General features: G+C 29.9%; 2 protein-coding genes across 2 annotated transcripts; both read left to right on the forward strand.

Annotated features, from left to right (window-relative positions):
* Positions 1-1,597: 1,597 nt before the first annotated feature.
* Positions 1,598-5,078, forward strand: LOC113560001. Its single transcript, XM_026965787.1, has 3 exons — positions 1,598-1,673; positions 4,343-4,469; positions 4,853-5,078. The coding sequence occupies exons 1-3, from the start codon at positions 1,598-1,600 to the stop codon at positions 5,076-5,078; spliced, it is 429 nt and encodes a 142-aa protein (XP_026821588.1).
* Positions 5,079-18,438: 13,360 nt separating this feature from the next.
* On the forward strand, positions 18,439-22,118 carry LOC113560002 (the record flags this gene model as incomplete). Its single annotated transcript, XM_026965789.1, has 5 exons — positions 18,439-18,546; positions 18,610-18,986; positions 19,052-19,250; positions 21,022-21,086; positions 21,308-22,118. Coding segments are annotated over exons 1-5 (1,560 nt in total), but the record flags the coding sequence as incomplete, so codon positions are not given.
* Positions 22,119-23,020: the final 902 nt, after the last annotated feature.

A 23,020-nucleotide genomic window follows, 5' to 3' on the forward strand; every position in this document is an offset into this window, starting at 1 on the left:
TGTATAGGTACCTATATTTTGTGTTTTTATTTAAGTGCCCACATGTTTTCAATTTATGGATTTGATTCAACCTTAGCTAAGGTTAAATAATAATGATTTCTTTTATCCCGATGGTATAATTAATAAAAACAAATACTATAAATTAGTTTCAAAAATGGTTTCTCCAGACTACCAACCAGAAAAATGTAAATGGTCACTATACATTTTTATAAAAATCTATGGTTCTGATGGTTAGTATTTTATTTTTTTTTTGATATTAATATGTCTTATGTTGTGGAGTAAAAAATATCCAGTAGAATGCCACTTTTTTTTGGCCTGCCATAAGACATATTAATGATTTTATGTTTTTCTCATATGGGTTAACATTAGTTATAAACTTTAATTATTAATCCATATTAAAGATATGTTAATAATAGTGTACATAATAATTGTTAATAAACAATTGCTTTTTGTGATGAATGGTTTTCCAGATATATTTGAAAAGGCTGTAAAAAAATTACAAATTGCAGAAAACTATAGTGATGTGAATACTGATACTGATATAAATAATGCCAAAAGTCAACGTCGCATAAGGGCCAAAAAAATGTATGATTCTGACTCTAGCACTCAATCTCAGTCACAACTACATCATCCAGTAACAGCGTCATCTTCAAAGCGATTAAAGTATCCAGATCCTCCTAAACCTATCGGTACGTTTATTTATTTTATTAATTTATATTGTATTTATCAATTAATAATAATATTACTAATAACTATACTAAAATATTTTGTTATATTTGCATTAGTTAAAAATTGGAAATTGTTTAGGTAACTTCTGAATTCTATTCAACTATTAACATTTTAATTTTATATTCTAATGTTTCAGCATCATAAAGTACATTTAAAATGAAAACTTCTAACCAAAATATGGAATGTAATATATATTTAAATTAATTAATTTATAATATTTTTATTTATTCAAATTAATATAGAAAGTAATTATATGTTAAATTTTAGTATTAGACTTGCAAGTTTTGAATACTAACATGGCCCAAGAATCAAATTTGTATTACAGAAATACATCTATTCCATCTCAAAATGCAAAAAAAAGAAAGTTTTTCCGTGCTCAAACCAATTGTAAACATTTTAATGAATTTTTTGCTCACTTGGTTTATTTCATTAAATTAATTACTTAAATTTTAAATTATAGAGTCATGTTCAAAATCTAATAATTCAAAAATTTATAATCCATGCAATGACTCTGAAACTCCCAAAATTTGACAATCTTGCTACATCGACTCAATGTATGCGGACAAAATGTAAATAATCACAACTTTCATTTTACTTATCTAATATAATAATATCTATTATGTATTTCAAATAATTAGTATTATACAATATATACATTTCATTTTAGCACCAGATATGTTTTGCGACCAAGATTTTTTCAACATCAGTAATATTTCTAATTCAAGTGAACTCGACAAAAGTAATTTTTTATCATAATTGCTAGTTGTATAAAAGTATTATAATTATATAATAATTAAATAATTTATGTATCTTTGTTCTAGATTTAACCAATGAGAATTTAGATGACAGCTTACTTTCCAATTTAAGTATGGAATTAACTAAAATTGATTCACTATATCCAACACAATCCATACAGATTTCTAATCAGCGATCCACTATAAAAAGCAATTTATTGTACTCGTAACTATTGTGACAGAATTGTTTTTATAATTGTAATGATATAAAATGTGTAGTATTAAGGCTTGTACAGTGGATTCCGCCTAATGTGGAATACTAGTATATTTGTATAGTACTGTAGTTCTTAACCTTTTTTAGTTCAGCGCCCCCTTTATCGTAATAACTAATTGCTAACGCCCCCTCGTGCAAAATCAAATTTTCTTCTTATAAATATATATATATTTGTATATTTATTTATTCATCAGTATATTATAACATTATTAATTAAACTATTAAAGTAAAAACTCTTATTTTTAGATAGTTATGATTATATTTTACACCCCTTAACAAAACAATTTAATAATTTACTATACAAAAAGATTTACTGAACCATAAAAAAAAAATTATAAAATATACAAATTATACCTATCAATGACTGCCTTGAGCCTGATGAGTAGCTGCTAATTTAACGATGTCTGGTTTGATATTGGTCAAAGCTAAACGTAGATCACCTTTGTTGCAAATGTCCAACCGATTTCTTTGTTTCGTCAAAAGCTGGACAACAACGCTGAATCCTTTTTCAACTAGATACGTTGACGGGAAAGAGAGAAGCAACGATTTAACTTGTTGCCATAGTTGTGGATAAGTGTCTTTAAGCTTGATCCAGGCAAGCTCGTAACCGACCTGCTTAAAAACAAGTTGTGCCTCACAGTCGTGTTTAAGATCGATAAATTCCATTTGTAAATGAGGTTCGAGATCTTCCACAGATTCAAACGAAAATGGATCTAAAATCCAATTACAGATTTGTAACTCAAGTAGATCTTGAAATCTTGATTTCATGTCTTTTTTGAGCTGCAAAATATGATCAGTGAAAATTAGAATTTTGTCTTCTGGAATTAAACCATTTGCGTCTGAACATGACTTGAGATTCGGAAACTGAATCAGTTCTTGACGATTTATGTTTGTTCTGTAAAGATCTAATTTAAAAATGAATGAGGAAATTATTCCTTTGGCTTTAATAAAGTTCATCTTATTCCCTTGAAGCTTCAAATTGACTTCATTCATTTTTTCAAAAATATCTGTGAGGTACCCAATCTCAATTTTTCGTTGCTTCAAATTTTCTTTTAAGACAGGATCAATTTTATCGAGAAATTCAATGATAGAGTCAAATAATGCAAAAAAATGACACAAACATTTTCCTTTGGAAAGCCACCTTACTGCAGTATGCAAAAGTAATCTTTCAAAATCTTCATCATTATCATGACAAAGTTCTCGAAACATGCGGTCATTGAGTGAACTTGCTTTAATCTTGTTTACAGCTTTTATGACGAATTGAAGGGTTTCGTGCAGCACACTGCTTAAGTTTTTAGCAGCTAAATGTTGGCGATGTATAACACAATGAACACAAATAACACCTGGGGCAGCTTTTTTAAGGTGGGCTATAAACCCAACATGACGACCGGTCATCGAAGGAGCGCCATCCGTTGCGCATGCAATAATATTTGTCAAGGGGACATTTTTTCTGGTAAAATATTCCTCCACTGCTTGAAAAATCGACGACCCTTTGGTATCAGTGATCAAACTTGTAGCCAACAATAATTCCTCGACGATTTCTTTACGTTCATTAATGAACCTCACGTAAGCTAGTAATATAGCTTTATTATCTGTCACAGTTGATTCGTCAATCTGTAGTGCAAAATTATTTTCTCTTAAATAATTTATAAGTTTGTTTTCGATGTCATCTGCCATTTCATCAATTCTTTTGGAGACAGTGTCATTGCTCAAAGGAATTGACTTAATCATCTTATTGCTAGTACCCTCTCCTTGCATAGTATCGATTATTTCCTTGAGAGCCGGTAAAATAAGAGTTTCACCGATTGAATGAGGTTTACTGTTTTTTGCTATCAATAAAGACACCTTGTACGAAGCGACAAGTCCTTTATCAAGATCAGATGTTTGTTTTTTAAATAAACTATTCACAGTAGACCGTTTTTCAATTTTTGCTTTAAGAGCCTGAAAAAACGAAAGTGGTTTCTCCAGTTTATCGGAATGAATTTTTGATAAATGATCTTTCATTCTTGATGGCTTCATTGCCTCATTCGAAAATGTTTTTTCACATATAAGGCACAACGGTAACTGTACATTAAGTGGTGATGCGATAAAACCAAACTTTAGGTACTCTACTAAATACTGACGGCACTTCTTTTTTGCACTATGATCACTCATTATAAAAATATTTATTAGTGTTGTCAGAAAAACGCACTAGTTTATTCGAAAACGCGACGTTCACTGTAACGATATCAATCACGTACTGCAAGAGTGCAAGGTACAGTATACAATAGTCTAGAGCTATGGTTGAAAATGTAAAAATAAATCTATTATAAACAGGACGTTCCCGATACGTAAAATGCGATTAGATAACATGCCGTATACCGTTACATAGCGTACGCAATTGTCGCAATTACAACTATTCTGATTTCACGTTTAATTATTGTATTATTTTTCATCTCCGAGTTTGAAAAAGCTTACCGCCCCCTCAACGCCCCCTTCAAAACTATCGCCCCCCAGAGAGACCGAAATGCCCCCAAGGGGGCGGTACCGCCCCCGTTAAGAACCATACTACTATACTATAGTACAACTGTTATTATTATGTATTTAATCCAAAATTTGTTTGTAGGTTCAGATGTAATGAGTCATGCAGAAAATGATAATTTTGAATTTGATAATGTAATATTAGACAATAATAAAACATTTTTATCAAAAAACAAAAGCCATGAATTGGTTGAGACTAAAAGTCAATGTAAATGTATGTTTAATATATATTACAACAATAATACCTAACACTAGCACAAAATTTTAGATTCTGAACAGAGTGATGAATGTATTGATTTTACAATGACTTTTGTTTTATATTAACTGAATTATTATAAAAATTAACTGCATAGGACATTTGTCATTTGTATACTTTTCTTTTTAAACCTAAGAATATTATAGTTGGCTATATTTTTATTTTTGTAGATTATTGGGTTTTAGTTTTATCTTTATTATTATCTTTTTTACATTTAGTTGGTTCTAGATTTATTGTTCCAATGAGGGAATTTTGTTAGGTTCTATTTTTACTAAGGTGCTCAATTTTATAATTATAATATATTATTTTTATGAATATATTTTATTAAATCATGATTTCATATTATTTTTCTGTTCTCGAAGATTTAGCTGAAGTAAAGGTAAAGGTTCAAAAATTTTTGATGAATCAAAACACCATTTTAAACAAGTTGGATAAATTACTAACAAAGGATTGTTCAGTTGATAACTGCCTACCCAATATTACATCAATACAAATTGATGAATTTGAAATACACTTCAATGAACATTTTTCCTTTAAAAGAATTAACACAATTGAATCATATTAATGAGATTTTAAACAATAAGTTATATTACAGTCTTATGGTAAATACTATTTTGTTTGTACATATTATGGTGTTCATGTACAATATGTTCATTCAATATTATTAACTAAGATTTAATCAATTTTCAGAAAAAGAAACTTTCAATGTATGGTGGTTCAAGTATCAATGATGTTACCCGTCATATTATAAGACTTTTAAACAACGAAATATCAACATCTATTACATTTACTGGTAATAAAGGAAAAAAATCAGGGTTTGCCAGTACCAACTATTTTAAAGTCTTACTAGGTATGTTAACATTTATTAATCTATCTACGATATTATCAACTCTATTGCATTAAAATAATTATATTTTATACATTATTTGTATGTATTTATATATAATATATTATGCAATAAATATGCTCTGTTCGATCAAAAGCCAGCAAATATGATTTAACAGGTTCCCTTGCTTTGAGTATTACATAGCCTTAGACATAAGTACTACTTGAGGGTTGACATGGCCTACATTTTTAACTGTTGCTCATTACAACAATGTTTGATCAACAAATTCTTTGGTTGAACATAGTAAATTGAAATGATATGTAGGTTACCTATATTTTATATCAATCTTTTTTTATTTTATTTACCTTTCAGAAGTCGTCAGAGTCTTTTATGAATCAGCCACTGAAAATCATGTTAAACCTGCTATTCAAAGTTGGTTTAAACATGTACCTGATCGCTTATTAACTACTACACAGCTAAAAAAAAAACAATGTACCCACCGCCAACATTGATTCAAATACTTAATTCAACTATCTTATCTATTTATACTGGTATAATAAAAACTGATCAATTCAATTATTTAATAATAATTTGTTTTATATTTTATTAATTTATTGATTTAAAACTTTCCTTTCAATTCTGTTAGTACATACAAATTAATTAATAATTGATTATACTTGAATGCAGACTGAAACATACTGTGAGTAATTTCAAAATTGATTTTATGTTTAGATACCTATACTAATTAAAATTAGTTAATCAAATCAACTGTATCTATATAGTATTTATGATGAATTTAAAAAGTGCTTAGAAAATTGGAAAAAAAGATTAAACAAGTGCATTAACTCCAATAGAGAGTACTTTGAAGGCGAATAAATGTTTTTTGTAAAAAAATTAAATAAATAACTTTGTACAAAAAATAGTTTGGTTTTTTTTTTAGGTACGCGTCTCCTCGTAACTGTTTATGAAATCCAATATTGGATAGTGTATATTTGGTGATATTTGTATTGTAAAAATGTTAATTACACCATATAAGGTAACTTGGAATATTGACGTGAAATGAAACAGTTTGGTTTTTGTAAACAAATCAAGGTGTATATGGAGGTATTTGATATAATTTGATTAAAATAAATTTATAATAATAATTTTTTATGGAATTATATTCATAATAGTTCAGAATAGTAAAATACTTTGAAATGTTTTATTATTATGTACTTTCTAATGTTAATAACTGTTTTTTCAATTAGGTTGTCATAAAACGTGCATATTAGATTTTAGTTGTTTTAATTGCATTAATATAATATAATATATAACTTATTAATATTTGATAATATTATAATCTTAATACTAATAGTTTAATACTCTAGCTCTAAATATTTCATCATATTGTTAGGTTTCATTAAATGAGAGAAAACGTTATTCTATTGTAGGTAAACATATTACAAGTGAATTTTCTTGAATTTTCATTCAACATATTAATATTATATGTTGGGAATGGTGTCTTACTATATTATACCTCTTCTGCTATGCGTCTTCTTTTTGAGCGGCTACTCAGCAACATTTTTTTTTGATTTGATATAATTTTTTAAACATATTTTATCCTAATTTGAAAAAATATATATCACTGCTAGGATAAATTACAGAAATACCTAATGTAAGTTGTTTTTTTTCTTTTTATTAAATAAAAGTGTATTTACAATCTATACATACAATGTATAATAAGTAAGTGTGGTGACTTAAAGAATATAACATTAATTAACACGTTCACGGCCACGTGTCAACCATAGTTGACATTAGGTCCATTATTTTGTATACAGATTTATTGGAACCTGGTTTATTCTAACAAATATTATAATACTATGGTTTTTTTAAATACTTCTCTACGAATCTAAAGGTGTATTTGGTTTTTAAATCTGACTATTAGATAACGATATAAGTAATATTCATTGTAGGCATTTTATGTTGTAGTTTTATTAAACTACTTCTCAAATTATGCAGTGGCCGTGAACGTGTTAAAGAGAAGGAAGGCTCTCAGCAGTGTCACCTGACAAGAAATTAATGTAAGTTGTTTAAATAAATTATACAAAAAAAAATATATTTTAAAACTTAACCAAGTGTAGGTAGGTACATGAGAAAAATAATTTTATAATTATTGTATAATAATTATGAAGTATAAGTCTAATGATTTGGCAACACAATTAGTTCATAGTTGTAATTGATTAAAATATGTAATGTTACCTACTTCAAATTCGTGTATTATTAATTATAATTTATAATATGTATCCCTTTATAAACTACTATAGTTACATACTATTAGGTTCTGTAAATAATTGCACTTAGTTTACACTAATTATTGAGTAATTAAATTAAAAATCTACCGATAATATTATACTGGCTTAACCAATGGCAATTAAGAGGTGTTCCATGCCCTAATGAAATTCTAACGGATATGTACAATACAATAAATTCAATATCTATAAAAAGTATAGAAACTCCACGTCATAAATCCCATCATAAGTTTGTTACACAAAATAGATGTCTTGCAGCAGTTAAACAACAAATTGTATGTTCTCTTCAAGAATTTTTAACACAAAGATTTTCTATTGATAAAAAATTACTGTTTAAAAACCATTTGTTATACTATCTTCTGTAGCATGCATCAAAGATATTCATAATTTAATTGGAGCAAACATAGATATAAAATAATTTTCATTGGAGTATGATGAATTGATATCAATGAAAAATATATCTAAATTACGAAAAATGAATCTTATTAAACTAGTAAAAACATTATGTGGCTCAAAATATTTTCCAAATATTTTTACAATGTTGGCAAGAATGGCAGCTGCTAAACTTCATAGTGCTGATGTTGAACGTTTGATAAGTGCCAGCAACTTATTAAAATCACCATTACGCTCAACTATGAATAATGAAACAGAAAACTTGAGCTTATACATAAATTATAATATGCCACCATTATACAGTTGGGATCCTAGGGATACAGTTTACCAGTTATAAAAAGTTTAACAAGAAAAGCTGAAAACTGTGAAAAAGATAACTGTTTGAGGTGAAAAGTATACAAGTACGAATTTAATGAACATATATTTATAGAAGTTGACCTCTTCGGTTACTATGGGTTAGAAATATGTACAATACCTTCAATTCCACAGTTCATAGAATTATTTAATGAAAATAAAGTTAGGGGAGACCGGCGCTAATTTAATTTTTTTTTTATTTTCAGTATTAAAAAATAAACATAAAAAAAAAATAAATTATACATGTTACACTAAGATTTATTGATGATAAATAAAAAAAAAATTGAAAATATTAATTAGAACAATAGTTATTTCAAAAGTCAGTTATTTCTATTACAGCTTGTCACTGAAAGAAATAACTTTTCAAAATTAACAAAACTGTTTTGTCATATAGTAAATCGTTCATCCAACCAGAATATGATAATTAATAAGATATGATATATTAAACAGTATATATCTGTTACAACTAAGTAATCTGTTTAAGTTAAAAATTAATTCATATAAATTTAGATAAAATAATATAACAAAATCTTTAGCACCTATAACAGAAATAACTAAAAATACTATCAAATATCAATCAGTATCAGTTGGGCAACATAATAATGATCGGTGTATACAACCATACACAAATTAACAATCATAACACATTTCGTAGCGTACACAACGTAACGAAATCGTAATGCGATCAATATATAATCTATCATGCAAGATACAACAAACCTGAAAAATGTTTTCTACAAATAGGTATATAAATATAATCTATTTTTAGTTGTGATAACATAATAATACGTTTATCGAAAACACGGGTTATCCCAGAACCATTCTGTTATGATATAGTCCATAATCCATGTTCTCCTGTTTTCGGTATCCGAATGTCCAATGACTTATCGTATGGTATGCTCGTACTATCTCGTGTAAAATATTAAATTGTATATTTGTATAATTTAAAATAATTTAGTATTTTAAAGTACAAAAATATTATATTATTTAATTAATTATTGATTATTTAAATATTTTTAAAGCGTTATTAAGTTTATAACGGTTTATTATGTCCGATAATGATGGGGTTGATTTTTTAATTGCTTGGGATTTGTAGCAATACATTGAAGTATTTAAAGGTAAGTTGAATTATATTAAAGATTATATTGTCTTATTGTAAACTTGACTTTTAACACTAGGTACACAATTGTAGTCCTTAAAAGTAGATAATTTAGGTAGCTATCCAATTAAATAATAATTATTGTACCTATATAATACTCTATATAATAAGGTAATGAAATAGGTATCTATGTAAAATTATGTAAAATTTAATAGACAAATACGTAAATAAAGTATTTTTTTTAAAATATACTATTCAATTTTGATTTCTAAATAAGTATAAATAATATCTTTTATCAATGTTAATAACTATTAATAGCCAATTAAATATTGTGCTTATACCATTTTTCTATGTACTCGTATAGCTAATGCTGTTGACATCAAAACCCTATCTCTTTTAAAAGAAGAAATGATTAAGGAACTGAGCTCGGTTCATTTTAAACCTAGACCAGTGGAGAACTATTATAACATCTGCAGGAACACAGAACACTTTTATTATAGTGATAAAATTAAATTATTGCTATATCGATAACCATTTTAAAATATTAGTTTCTACAATTATTGATGTTTAAAATATCGGTGTTTGATAAAATTATCATCCAGCAGATTTAGTTCTAATTCTATAATATTTATTGTTGATACTTATAATCTTAAATTTTGATTGATACCTACTCATTAAATAAATATTTTCCCCTAATATACAGTTTTAAAACTCATTTTTAGGTAACTGAACCAGCAAGTTTCTTCAGTTCTCCAATTGAGCTCTTGTCCAGCTCTTTATCATTAACAGGCGATAATTTTTCTGTGGTAGATTAATGTTAATAATGAGTTTTATTTCAGATTTTAAAAGATTTTAACACAACATAATATTCAGAAAAAACTCCTCGACTTTAGGGGTGTACCTAAAATGTCTAATCATAACGCCGTACAGTCTTAAAATTTATTACCCTTTAAAATAAATAATTAAACCTTTACGTCTATCCTTAAACAACAGTTTTCACATTTTAATTTTCCATGGCACCCTGCGCGTTCCAGTTTAAAAATATTAACGATTATTTTTCCAATATTATCTAGTAGTACAGCGGTTCTTAACCATAGGGTCGCGACCCTATCCCAATTTTGGGTCTCCAATAATTTTAAATGGGTCGGCTAAAATTTAAAACGTTGGTATAATATTTTTATTTTCAAGTCTTATAATTAATAAATGAAACCGTTTTCGTAAATTCACAGTATTGATAATTGGTACATAGAAGCTTATCAAATTTATTCGTTTCCGTTAATGTCAACCGATAAAGTATATTTATAGCTATAAGTTATAGTATTTGATAAATTTTTTGCCAGCATTTTTTTTGGAATCAATTATCAATGTTGTGACCGTCGTATGATACTTATTCGTGTAGTCGTGAGGTTAACGTCAACCTACCTATACCCAGTGTGGAATAGTCGTTAGGATTAGTATAATGTTATTCGTAAATTGACCAATAATTTTGTATACCTATTGAAATTTAAACATTTATTATGAGTAAACAGAAATCACTTTCATCTTTTTTTCATAAAACCTGTGATAGTTAAAAATAATGAAAATAAAATGCAAATGAACAAGAAATAGAGATGGACGAAATACCTAGAAAAAAGGTAAAAATATCTATGAGCTACTGACACGGTACGTTACGGTCGCCAGAAAAAAGTACAGGCACCGCAACGACCGGTCTACACCTGATCAACCACCACTACGGGCAAAGTCGGCCGGACAAAGTCAACTGACCCACGTCGCCGCAAAGGCGTGGGGCGGGACGGGAAGACAAGTCGGCTCGCACGAGTACCGGCCACCTGGTATCGGTCTCTTTTTTGCTACAACCGGCACACTGACAACACGGTATGTCTGTTTATTTTATTCACTCGGAATAGTAAAGTTATTGAAACCACGTTTCTTTTCTCTCAAAATTGTGAGTACCAATTTTCTTTTGTTTTGTTTCACTCGTTGTTGTAAAACGAAAATTCAACGACCTCAACATACCCACACGCTGTGTACATCGACACTGTGGTCGTTGTCTTTTTTTTATTACCGTCGTTGTGCCGTCATTCGCCGCGCGCGATATCAGTAATTACTGTGTGAATATATATGTGCTAATAAATAATGTGTACTGCACTTACACTGGTGTTCGTATTTTTATTTTTTTATTGTGTTAAACGCACACTCCCAGTTGTCCGGCCCATCGCGGAACACTCAGCTCCAACTACCGCAGTAGCTGTATCACTACACATATAAATACATTGATAAATATATTAGTTATGGGTTTACTTATACAAATGAAAACGGAGTAGATTTGCCACAATGTGTTATATAGGTATTGTACTAGCAAATGCTTCTTTAAAGCCAAATTAACTTATACGGCATCTTGAAACTAATCATAATGAATACAGAAATAAAACTACAGATATTTTTTAAGAAAACGTGATGTGTTAAAGATAAATAAAAACAAATATTAAATCATATACCACAGTTGACAAAGTGTATTTAAAATGTTCTTTTATTGCAGCTATGCACATTGCTAAGACAAAAAAGTCATATAATATTGGTGAAATATTAATTAAACATTGTATGGTCGATATATGTTCAGAAATATTCGGTAATGAACACGTCTCAAAAATAAAAAACTGAAATAGAAGTATTTTTAAGAGAAATCGATTCATTGGTGAAACAACATCAAGACCAAGGAAGTCATTAAATTTCTTCATTTTTTTAAAAAAATATTTAAATTAAAAATTATTTATCTCGACCGACGCCTAACCTGGGCAACCCATATCCAAACCAAACGTCGCACCCTAAATAATCGTTTTCACCAGCTCCATCCTATTCTCACATCAAAATACGTTAATGTCAAAAATAAACTACTTATATACAAACTCCTGCTTAAACCGATATGGACTTACGGTATACAACTTTAGGGAACATCTAATCCCTCCAACATCAATAAAATCCAAACATTTCAGTCAAAATGCCTCCGCCAAATTGTTAAAGCTCCTTTTTCTGTTTCTAATAAAACTCTCCATAGAGATATTAATATTCTAACCATCCAAAATATTTTATAAACGCTTCCACTCCAATCTCTCCAACCACCGAAAACCTCTCATATCTGACTTGTCAACTTCCACGATTCCAGGTGACCCCAGAAGGCACCTAAGGTCCAATAAGTTAACGTTCTATTACCAAAATATTCATTTAACTTTCATTCATACCACGTCCTACTTCAAGATAATAAAATTGAACAATTATACATAAAATTATCAATAGGCTCATTAATATTACTAATTGGCACTCTATATATACCACCTCAGTCAGATATTAATGTTTATAATTTACATACAGATACTGCTAATAATTTATTAAGTCAATATTGTAATGCTAAAATTATTCTATTAGAAGATTATAATCTTCCTGGTCTACAGTGGTCTGTTGTTAATAACCATATTATCCCTCACTCACTTAAGTATACAAATTTAGAAACAAATGTATTAGCAAATTTTTCATATCTCAATCTTCAACAATTCAATATAATAAAAAATCGTAAGAATTCTATGCTTGATTTAATTTTATCAAATTCAACAGATGTTTTAGTTTCGTGTGAAACTGATACGTTATTACCAATCGATTATACGTATCACCCAGCTCTACTTATTACCTTCCCTATTAATGAAAACTGTATTCCCTTACAATATAATGAATTTAAATATGATTTTTCTGTATGTAATTTTAATGTTATAATGTCACAAATTGCATCCATTGATTGGTCAATAGTTTTCAAAGACCAATGTATAAACAGTGCTGTCTCTCGATTCTATAATATTATCTTTGAAATTATTGATAAAAATTGTACAAAAAAAAAATATATATAAGAAAATACCCAGGTTGGTTTAGCTCTGTATTGAGGGACTTAATTTTTAAAAAGAAAATTGCTCACAAATTATATAAACAATCTCCTTCTCAAATTAATTATAATATTTTTTCTAATCTTCGTGCCCAAGTTAAATTTCAGTGTAAGGTGGATTATAATAAATATATAACAGATACACAAAACTCTTTATTGTCAAATCCTAAACAGTTTTGGAAATTTTTAAGTAATAAACGCTCAAACAATTTACTACCTACTTCGATGACTTACGAAAATCAGTCTATATGTGGTGGTGAGGAAATAGTAAGTAATTTTGCACATTATTTTTCTATTGTCTATGTCAGTTCCGCGGTGGAAGCCATCCGATACACACGTGTTTCGTGCGCTCCTCTCGTAATTAATTAAATCGTACTCACTAGAGTTCACTGTCCAGTGACTATGAGTAAATCTTAGTCGTACTTTAGAATTTCTTTATTTTCAACCTACGCAGGGTTTTATTATGTTAAACTTAATTACGTCGCTTGTATAAGTTCTCCAAAATCGTTGCTTAATATCCTTATTTAAGTTCGCCGTACTCACATTACGCGTATTACGCAATAGTGCATACGAGTTCTCCTTATCTGCGACCGCCGCTAGGCGGTCTAGATAAAACAATCACACGCCGCCGCCGCAGTTAATTATGAATAATATTAATAATAAAGCTAATCAGCAAATCGGTAAACACAAAATAACAACGTCCAGTCAGCCAAATAATTCAATCCCTCACGCTTATAATTCCAAATATGTTGACGCAACTTCAAATAAAAATCCAAATGACAATTATACTATCGTTACAAAACAAGGTAAAAGAAATCTCTCTTCATCTTCTCAAACCTCATCAATAAGCGATCAGGTTAATAATAAATCACAAAATATTGCAACAAAAAAAACTAAACTGTTTAAGTCAACAAATCGGTTTGAAATCCTAAATCAACTTGATGAGCCTGACCTAAGCGCGTCTTCGCAACATCTGCCTTTCGAACAAAATAATGATATCTCAGACGATGTTTTCAAACCACCACCTCCTATTTTTGTTAGGGGCGTGGTTAACTACTTAGATCTATGTACAGCTTTAATAGAATTAATTGGTGTAGATAATTTTGTCTATAAAACGACTGCTGATCGTTTAAAAATTCAAACTTCGAATCCCGAATCATACAGGGCACTTATTCACTTTTTAAAAGAACAAGAAGCGAAATTTCACACTTATCAGCTCAAACAAGATAAACCACTCCGTGTCGTCATACATAACCTTCATCCAACCACTAATATTGACACAATTAAAGAAGAACTCGAAGTTCGTTTGTTTGAAATAAGACGTGTTACAAATGTTCTCCACAAAGTAACAAAAATTCCACTTCCACTCTTTTTCGTAGACTTAGAGCCATCAATCAAGTCAGCTGAAATCTTTCACCTGTCTTCACTGTTACACACGAAAATCAAAGTCGAAGAGCCCTACAAATCTAAAATAATCAGCCAATGTACCAACTGTCAGGAATACGATCACACAAAAACCTACTGCGGATACCCCTCACGCTGCGTCCGCTGTGGCTTAAATCACAAGTCCCCTGACTGTCCAAATCAACGCTCGGATCCACCAAAGTGCGCTCTCTGTTCAGGCGATCATCCTGCAAGTTACAAAGGCTGTTCCGTCTACAAGGAACTTCAACGTGCCAAAAAACCATATATCAAAAGTAACTTTGTACCAACTAACACTAGATTTAATACCACAACTGTTAAAGATAGTCATCCAATAAATGACACCCACCCAATCCAGCCCGATCCTCATTCCCCCACCTATGCCCAGGCTACTTTTGGTAGGTCAGCTAATAATTCAACTCCTTCAACCGCTCCTGATTTAAATTTTACCATCACAAACTTCCTTGAGGATTTCAAATCACTGATAAATCCTCTAATATCCCTACTCACCAAAGTAATCGAAAAACTTCTTGCTAAATAAAATGTCAGACAAAGCTACAAATAAATCACTTTTAATTCTTCAATTCAATGCAAACGGAATAAAAAAATCACGTCAACGAAAACCAAACAGTCCTATACAATTCACGCATTGACTTAGCACTAATTATCGAAACCCATCTCACCAAATACTCCATCATTTATATACCTGGGTATAAGATTTTAAAAACCGACCATCCTGATAACACGGCTCATGGTGGTGCTGCTATTCTCATAAAAAATTCTATTCAATTTGAACCTCTTCCACATTTTTGTTTTGATTATTTACAATCATGTGCCCTAATCATAAAGTTAAATAATATTCCTATTACTATTGCGGCCATCTACTCTCCTCCAAAACATAAGATAACAATTCAAAATTATACTAATTACTTTAACTCAATTTATAACAATTGCATTATAGGCGGTGACTTCAATGCGAAACACCTTTCCTGGGGTTACCGTGCAAACAATCCGCGCGGTCAGGTTCTTCACAAGTTTGTAACTAGAGGTAATCTAAAAGTTCTTGCTCCACCAGGCCCAACATATAGGCCGACCTCCGCTCGTAAAAACCCAGATATTCTTGACATTTTCATTTCAAAAATCCCAAACAACATTCACTGTACTACAGAGAATATACTCGACTTAAATTCTGACCATTCCTCTGTACTGCTAACTCTGAATGTCTCCCCTCCTCTTCGACAGGAATCCCCGAAATTATTTAATCACACCACTAACAAAATCAAATTTCATGACATTGTCGACCAACAAATCAAATTAAACATTAAATTAAAATCCTATGACGACCTGGATCTAGCTGTTAACAATCTCACAAACCTCATTCAAACTGCTGCTTGGTTATCTACAGTCACTTCTCTCAACCCTTCTAAAACTCCTGCTATACCAGTTCACATTCTTGAAATCATTGTTGAAAAACCTAGGTCTAGGGCCCTGTTCCAACGAACCCGCCTACCTTCTCACAAGCAAAAATACAACAAACTAGCCAACCATCTAAAAAAATTGTTAGCCAAACTCAAAACAAAATCTCTTGAAAGCTTTCTAACTAATCTCTCAAATGATGGTAGTCTTTGGAAAGCTACAAAAAATGCATGCAAAACTAAAGCCCCAAACGTCCCAATAAAAAAAAAACGATGGTAGCTTTGCTATATCTGATACAGATAAAGCCGAACTGTTCAAACTCCATCTATCCGAAATTTTTCAGCCTCACCCTGATATTGCCTCTCCTAATAACATCAATTCTGTGGAAGAGTTTCTAAACTCCCCACTACCAGTAACACATCCAGTCAAACACTTCACTCCGAATGAAGTTAAATATGCTATTGATAAATACCCACTCAAAAAGTCTCCAGGGTTTGATCATATTACTGCTGAAGTTGCCAGATGCCTGCCAAAAAAAGCGATCATCCACCTCACACATTTATTTAACTCTGTTCTCAGGCTCTCATATTTTCCTACTCTCTGGAAATTCTCGATTATTATTCTTGTTCCAAAGCCAAATAAACCTCCTGACTCCATCTCCTCTCACCGACCAATTAGTCTGTTACCCTTTTTCGCTAAAATTCTCGAAAGACTTTTACTAAAACGAATTCTGCCTGACCTAACTATACATTCCATTCTTCCCAACTCCCAGTTTGGATTTCGATCTACCCACTCAACAATCCACCAAGTTCATAGAGTTGTAGATGCAATTTCTTACGCACTAGAAAAAAAATTATATTGCACTTGCGTTTTTCTTGATATCTCTCAAGCGTTTGATAGGGTCTGACACCAAGGGCTTCTTTTCAAATTGAAAACATTTTTACATCCTGTATACTTCCTGATTATTAAATCATATCTTTCTGACAGATATTTCAGTACTCGTTTCGGTGAAACCCTCTCCAGTATAGCCAAAATATCGGCAGGCGTTCCGCAATGTGGAATTCTTTCGCCTGTGCTCTACAACATCTACGCCTCTGATCAACCAACCTCCCCGAATACGCTAGTTGCCGACTATGCCGACGATAAAGCTATAATTTCAGTAAATAATGACCCGATTATTGCTTCCCGCCATCTTCAAAATCACCTCTCCCTCATGGAAGAATGGTACACCAATTGGCGGTTGAAAATAAACCAGACAAAATCCGTGCATTGTACTTTTACCCTTAGACCTACTCCCTGCCCAGCTGTCTCAATCCATGGTATCTCTATTCCAAACTCTCAAACAGTTAAATATCTTGGTTTAACTCTAGACCGTAGATTAACCTGGGCCCACCATATTAAGTCTAAACGAATAAACTCACTCTCGTTTACGCCTTCTTAAAACATTTATTAACAATAACAAATTCACTAATATCAACACAAAACTGCTCATATATAAATCCTTAATCAAACTAGTCTGGACCTATGGCATACAGTTATGGGGTAATGCTAAAAAATCTAACATAAATAAAATACAAACTTTTCAAAACATAGCACTTAGAAAACTTTTAAATGCTCCTCTTTGCGTTTCAAACCACACTATTCACACTGATTTAAAAATGAAATTGGTACGCAAAGAAGCTATAGCTCATTACTAGAGCCCGGATTTATATGCATTTGCATGTTTGCACTAAGTGTATGCACGTCTATGGGGTTTTAAAATGTCCACGATTCATAACACGCCGAATTTAAACTCCAAATTTTATATTGCATATTTTGCATATTTCGAGGGTTATTGCATATTTGTTCATAAATGCATATAACATGAATATTTAATGGGTTTTAAATAAATTAACCATTAATAAATATACACTCGCGTCTCAGCTTACTATGTCGATATCATTTTATAAATAATCACATCGACATCGTGTATTCGCGTATCGTTATATAAGTTATATTTATAAATCTGCTTTTGTTAAATTCCAATATACCGGCGGTCGGAAATTCTCGGCTGCCATGTCGACCGGCACCTAATAATAGCCACCACCCGGCACGATATCAATTAATTAATATTAAATACGCAGTTATCGACCATCGTTCGTCTGTCAATGTGTGTGTCCGCAGTTGTGTTTGTTTTGCCTCGTTTGAAAAAAAGACAAAATGCCAAAAATTAAATCTAATTTGAGTTCATCCATACCTCGATGGGTTGAGTTTTACAATCGTGACAAAACTGTATTTACCACTAATGGATTAGTAGTTTATTGTCAAGTTTGTGATCGCCAGGTGCGTTGTAACAAAAAATTTCAAATAACGTAACATGTAACTACCGAGTTTCATTTGAAATGTTTGAAAAAAAGTTCTAACAATAGTAAACAAATGTTGTTGGGAGATGAAACCAAACCAAAAACATCAAGTTTTAATGAAGATTTGTGTTTGAGCCTCATAGCAGCAAATATACCTTGGTTTAAGCTACAAAATCCAGTCTTCCGCGTTTTTTTACAAAATCATACAAAAAAACACATTCCTGATGAAAACACTTTACGAAAGTCTTTCTTACATCCATGTTATGTAAGAACAATTGAAAAAATTCGAGAAAAAATTGGGGACTCGTATATATATTTAATCGTTGATGAAACTACAGATATCAACGGTAGTTATATTGCAAACCTTTTAGTTGGTGTTTTAAATGAACAAAATCCTAGTAAACCGTTTTTAATTTCATGCAAAAAATTAGATAAAACTAATCATTCGACAATTTCTCGCTTTGTAACAGCTTAAGAATATTGTGGCCTCATGGTGGGAATGATGAAAAAGTATTACTTTTATGTTCCGATGCAGCGCCATATATGATGAAAGCTGGTAAAACACTAAACGTATTTTTTCCTAATATGATACACATTTCATGTCTTGCTCATATGATCCAGCGTCTAGCAGAAAAAGTTAGAGAAATGTACCCCAATGTAAATACTTTGGTAAGTAATTTAAAAAAAGTATTTCTTAAAGCACCTCAGAGAGTAGATGTATACAAAGAAATAATGCCCAGTATACCTTTGCCGCCAGAACCAGTACTAACCAGATGGGGGACATGGATTAAAGCAGCTAATTTTTGTGCAGATCATTTTGATGATCTTAAAATAATTTTAGAGAAATTAGAAGATAAAAATGTTGTTAGTATACAAAAATGTATTAATATGCTAAATCTGGAATCTGTTAAAAGTGACCTTACATTTATTCAATCTCATTTTTTTATAATAGTGAAAAGTATAAAAAATTTGGAACATTCTAGTTTAACTTTGTGTGATTCTACTCAAATTGTAAATAATGTTATTTTGGCTATGGAAAAAGTACCAGGACAAAAAGGAAAAATAATTCAAGAAAAATTGTTTTATTTAATTGAAAAAAATGTTGGATTCCAAACCGCGAAGCAGATAACAGCAATTTTGTCAGGGAAAGAAAACAGTATCATGCCATCAAACTTAACTCCTTCTATGTGTTCATGTATGAAGTTTGCACCAATAACTTCGGTGGATTTGGAAAGGTCGTTTAGTACGAATAAATCAATTCTAACTGAAAAAAGAACTTCAATGACATCAGAAAATATGGAAAAATATATTATTGTTCACTGTTTTGAAAATTATTAAAAGAACCTATTTTAATATTTTAATTATATTGTTCTGACAAGTTTTAAAATTTATATTATTATTTACTAATGTTTAAAATATTTGTAATTTTTTTAAGTTATCTATTATTTTTTGAGAGTAATTTCAAATGATCTAAAATATTTATAGAGGATTTTAGTTTTTTTTTTATTTGTATTCTCTTTTTTAAGTTTCCTAAAAGTTTTAGATTGATTTAATATATAGCAGTGGATATTTTCAATTTTTTTTTTGTTTTTGATAAAATATTTAGAATTTTCTTTGGGTAAAAGTATGGGTTTTTAAAAAAAAAACACATTTTTTAAAGTTTAAAATAATGCATATAATTGCATATTTAGCCACTTTTTCTTTGCATATTTGCATCATATTTGACACTTTTTAAATGCATATAAATCCGGGCTCTACTCATTACCAACGCTTCCACAACCCCGTCTTTCCTCTAATAGCAACCCGCTAATACGTAATCTTACAGTCCTTTCGATTCCTGGAAACCCACCCAGACGTTTAAAACGAAAATGGTGTCGTGACCTACTTGCTCACCCCCTCCCATCAACTAATCCAAAGTCAGAGCATCAGTTGCTTAAATTTTATATATAAAAAAAAAATGTCTATGTCAGTTCAGACACATTCACAACAGATTCACTTACATTTCGCTCGGTTTTAACCTCAGATTTAAACTTATTTTCTGTAGTCTTAAATATAACTGATGTTTTAAATGAACTTAATACAATTACTTATAAATCTAATCCGGGCCCGGATATGATTCCCAGTATTTTTTTTTCAAACTGCAAATTTGTATAAACTATTCCCTTATTGTATTTATATAACCTATCCCTATCTACTGGTACTTTTCCAACCGTTTGGAAAACAAGTTTTGTTACACCAATATCTAAGGGTGGTGATATATCAAGTGTAACAAATTATCGTCCAATCAGCCTACTTTCAATAATTCCAAAAATCTTTGAATCAATTATATCAAGAAAAATAACTCCTTTGCTATCTCAATTAGTAAGTGAAGACCAACATGGTTTTTTAAGTGGTAAATCAACAACTACAAATCATTTAATCTTTCATAAATTAATATTAGACGCCTTTGCTTCTAGATCCCATGTCGACGTTATTTATACAGACTTTTCTACAGCGTTTGACAAGGTAAACCATGCAATACTCATATCTAAACTTTATAACATGGGTATTCAGGACCCATTTCTGTCTTGGATTTCATCCTATATATCAAACAGGAAACAATTTATAAAGTATAAAAATTACAAATCGAATCCTTGCGTTGTAACATCCGGTGTACCTCAGGGCTCTCACTTAGCTCCTTTATTATTCCTATTATTTATTAATGATTTAAATTTTTTACATTCAAGAAAACTTCTTTTTGCCGATGACTTGAAAGTATTTCGACAAATAAATTCTCACAACGATGCAATTTTATTACAAAATGATTTGAATATATTGTTGGATTGGTGTTCTATTAATAAACTACCATTGAATATTGATAAATGTAAAATTATATCTTTTACTAGATCTCGGGTTCCATTTATAGCATCTTATAATTTTAGTCAGTCTCCTTTGTCACGTGTTCATGATATTAGTGATTTATGTGTAATTTTTGATTCTGCTCTCACATATAATAAACACTTATTACATACAGTTAGGAAAGCCTCTATGATTTTAGGCTTTATTACTAGAAATTGTAAGGATTTCACTAATCCTGCTGTTTTTAAAACATTATACACTAGTTTAGTCCGTTCAAAATTAGAATATAATACTGTTGTTTGGTCGTCTTACTTAAATTATCAAAGTCAATGTTTAGATAATATTCAAAACCGTTTCCTACGATTTATGGCCTTCAAATGTAATTTAAATCGTATGCCTCATTCTCTTTATGAACCACTATTACGTTATTTTGATATTGGTAGTTTATCTGAACGAAGAAAAATATTTGATATGAAATTCTTATTTAAGCTCGTCATAGGTTACATCAATTGCCCTGAAATTTTAGGTTTTCTTAATTTTTATGTCCCTCAGTGCAGAACTAGATCAACCACTATGTTTTATATTTTTACACATAAAACAAATTTTATATCTGCTTCTCCTATGAATAGGATAATGTCAATAGCAAATGATTTAAACATTGATTTATTTAGTTTTAATTCCATAGAATTATTTAATAATTATGTAAACAAAATTTGTTGTATTTAAGTATGTAGTACTGCTTATTATTTATTATTATTGTATTATTACTGTATTATTATTGTATTCTAATATTCAGTTATGAACTATGTTATTTAAATTATTGTAATTGGATCGTCTGATCCGTTGAAATAAATAAAATAAAATAAAATAAATAAATAAATAAAACGAAAACGGTGTAATGACCTTTTAAAGGACTAAACCCCAAACTCCATACCTGCCATGAAGTTCCATCAATGGATCTTTCTCTCAAAACATAAACTGCTTTGATGTAATAAATATTGAATTGTTTATTTAATTTAATATTATTGTGTTACTACCATAAATATCATTTGTATTTATTGTAAAAGTAATATTCATAGATTGTACAATTTTTAAATAAAATAAAAAAAAAAAGATTACGTAAATAATTTTGCGATTTTAACATATTTATTAAATTGTTGAACTTTAAATGCATATAAACAAAAATTTTGATTAACGATTTATGATTTTTTTTTTTTACTGCGATAAGTACATGTTATAAAAAACCTTGTATTAAATTTTAAAAATTTTTTGGTGAGCCAATATTTTTTTAAAATCATTTCAAAAAAAAAAAAATTAGAAAAATCGAAAATTTCAATGGTCTATAAATAGCTTAAAAAAGGTTAAAATATCAAGGCTGAGTATTAAAGAGTGAATAAGTTAAAAGTTAAGTTCATCTTAGGTTAATAACTTAACTAGTTACGTTTAGATTTTCATTAACTTAACAATTAACTTACTAAATTAATTTTTTAGTTAACTTGAAATTAACGAATTTATTTTTCATTTTAAGAAATGAGTTAAGTTAATTTATTTTTTTTTACATTCACTATTTCAGTCATTCTCGTGTCAAAAAATATTTTATT

This window comes from Rhopalosiphum maidis, chromosome 3, assembly GCF_003676215.2.
Source record: "Rhopalosiphum maidis isolate BTI-1 chromosome 3, ASM367621v3, whole genome shotgun sequence".
NCBI classification, from domain to species: Eukaryota; Metazoa; Arthropoda; class Insecta; order Hemiptera; family Aphididae; genus Rhopalosiphum; species Rhopalosiphum maidis.

What these genes read in the sequence shown, in the direction of transcription:
- LOC113560001 (XM_026965787.1), top strand. Translation starts at nt 1,598, where the DNA reads ATGGAATTAACTAAAATTGATTCACTATATCCAACACAATCCATACAG. An exon ending in TCAGCGATCCACTATAAAAA is followed by an intron (nt 1,674 to 4,342) that starts GCAATTTATTGT and finishes ATTTGTTTGTAG; the next exon opens with GTTCAGATGTAATGAGTCAT. An exon ending in GAGACTAAAAGTCAATGTAA is followed by an intron (nt 4,470 to 4,852) that starts ATGTATGTTTAA and finishes AATCATGATTTC; the next exon opens with ATATTATTTTTCTGTTCTCG.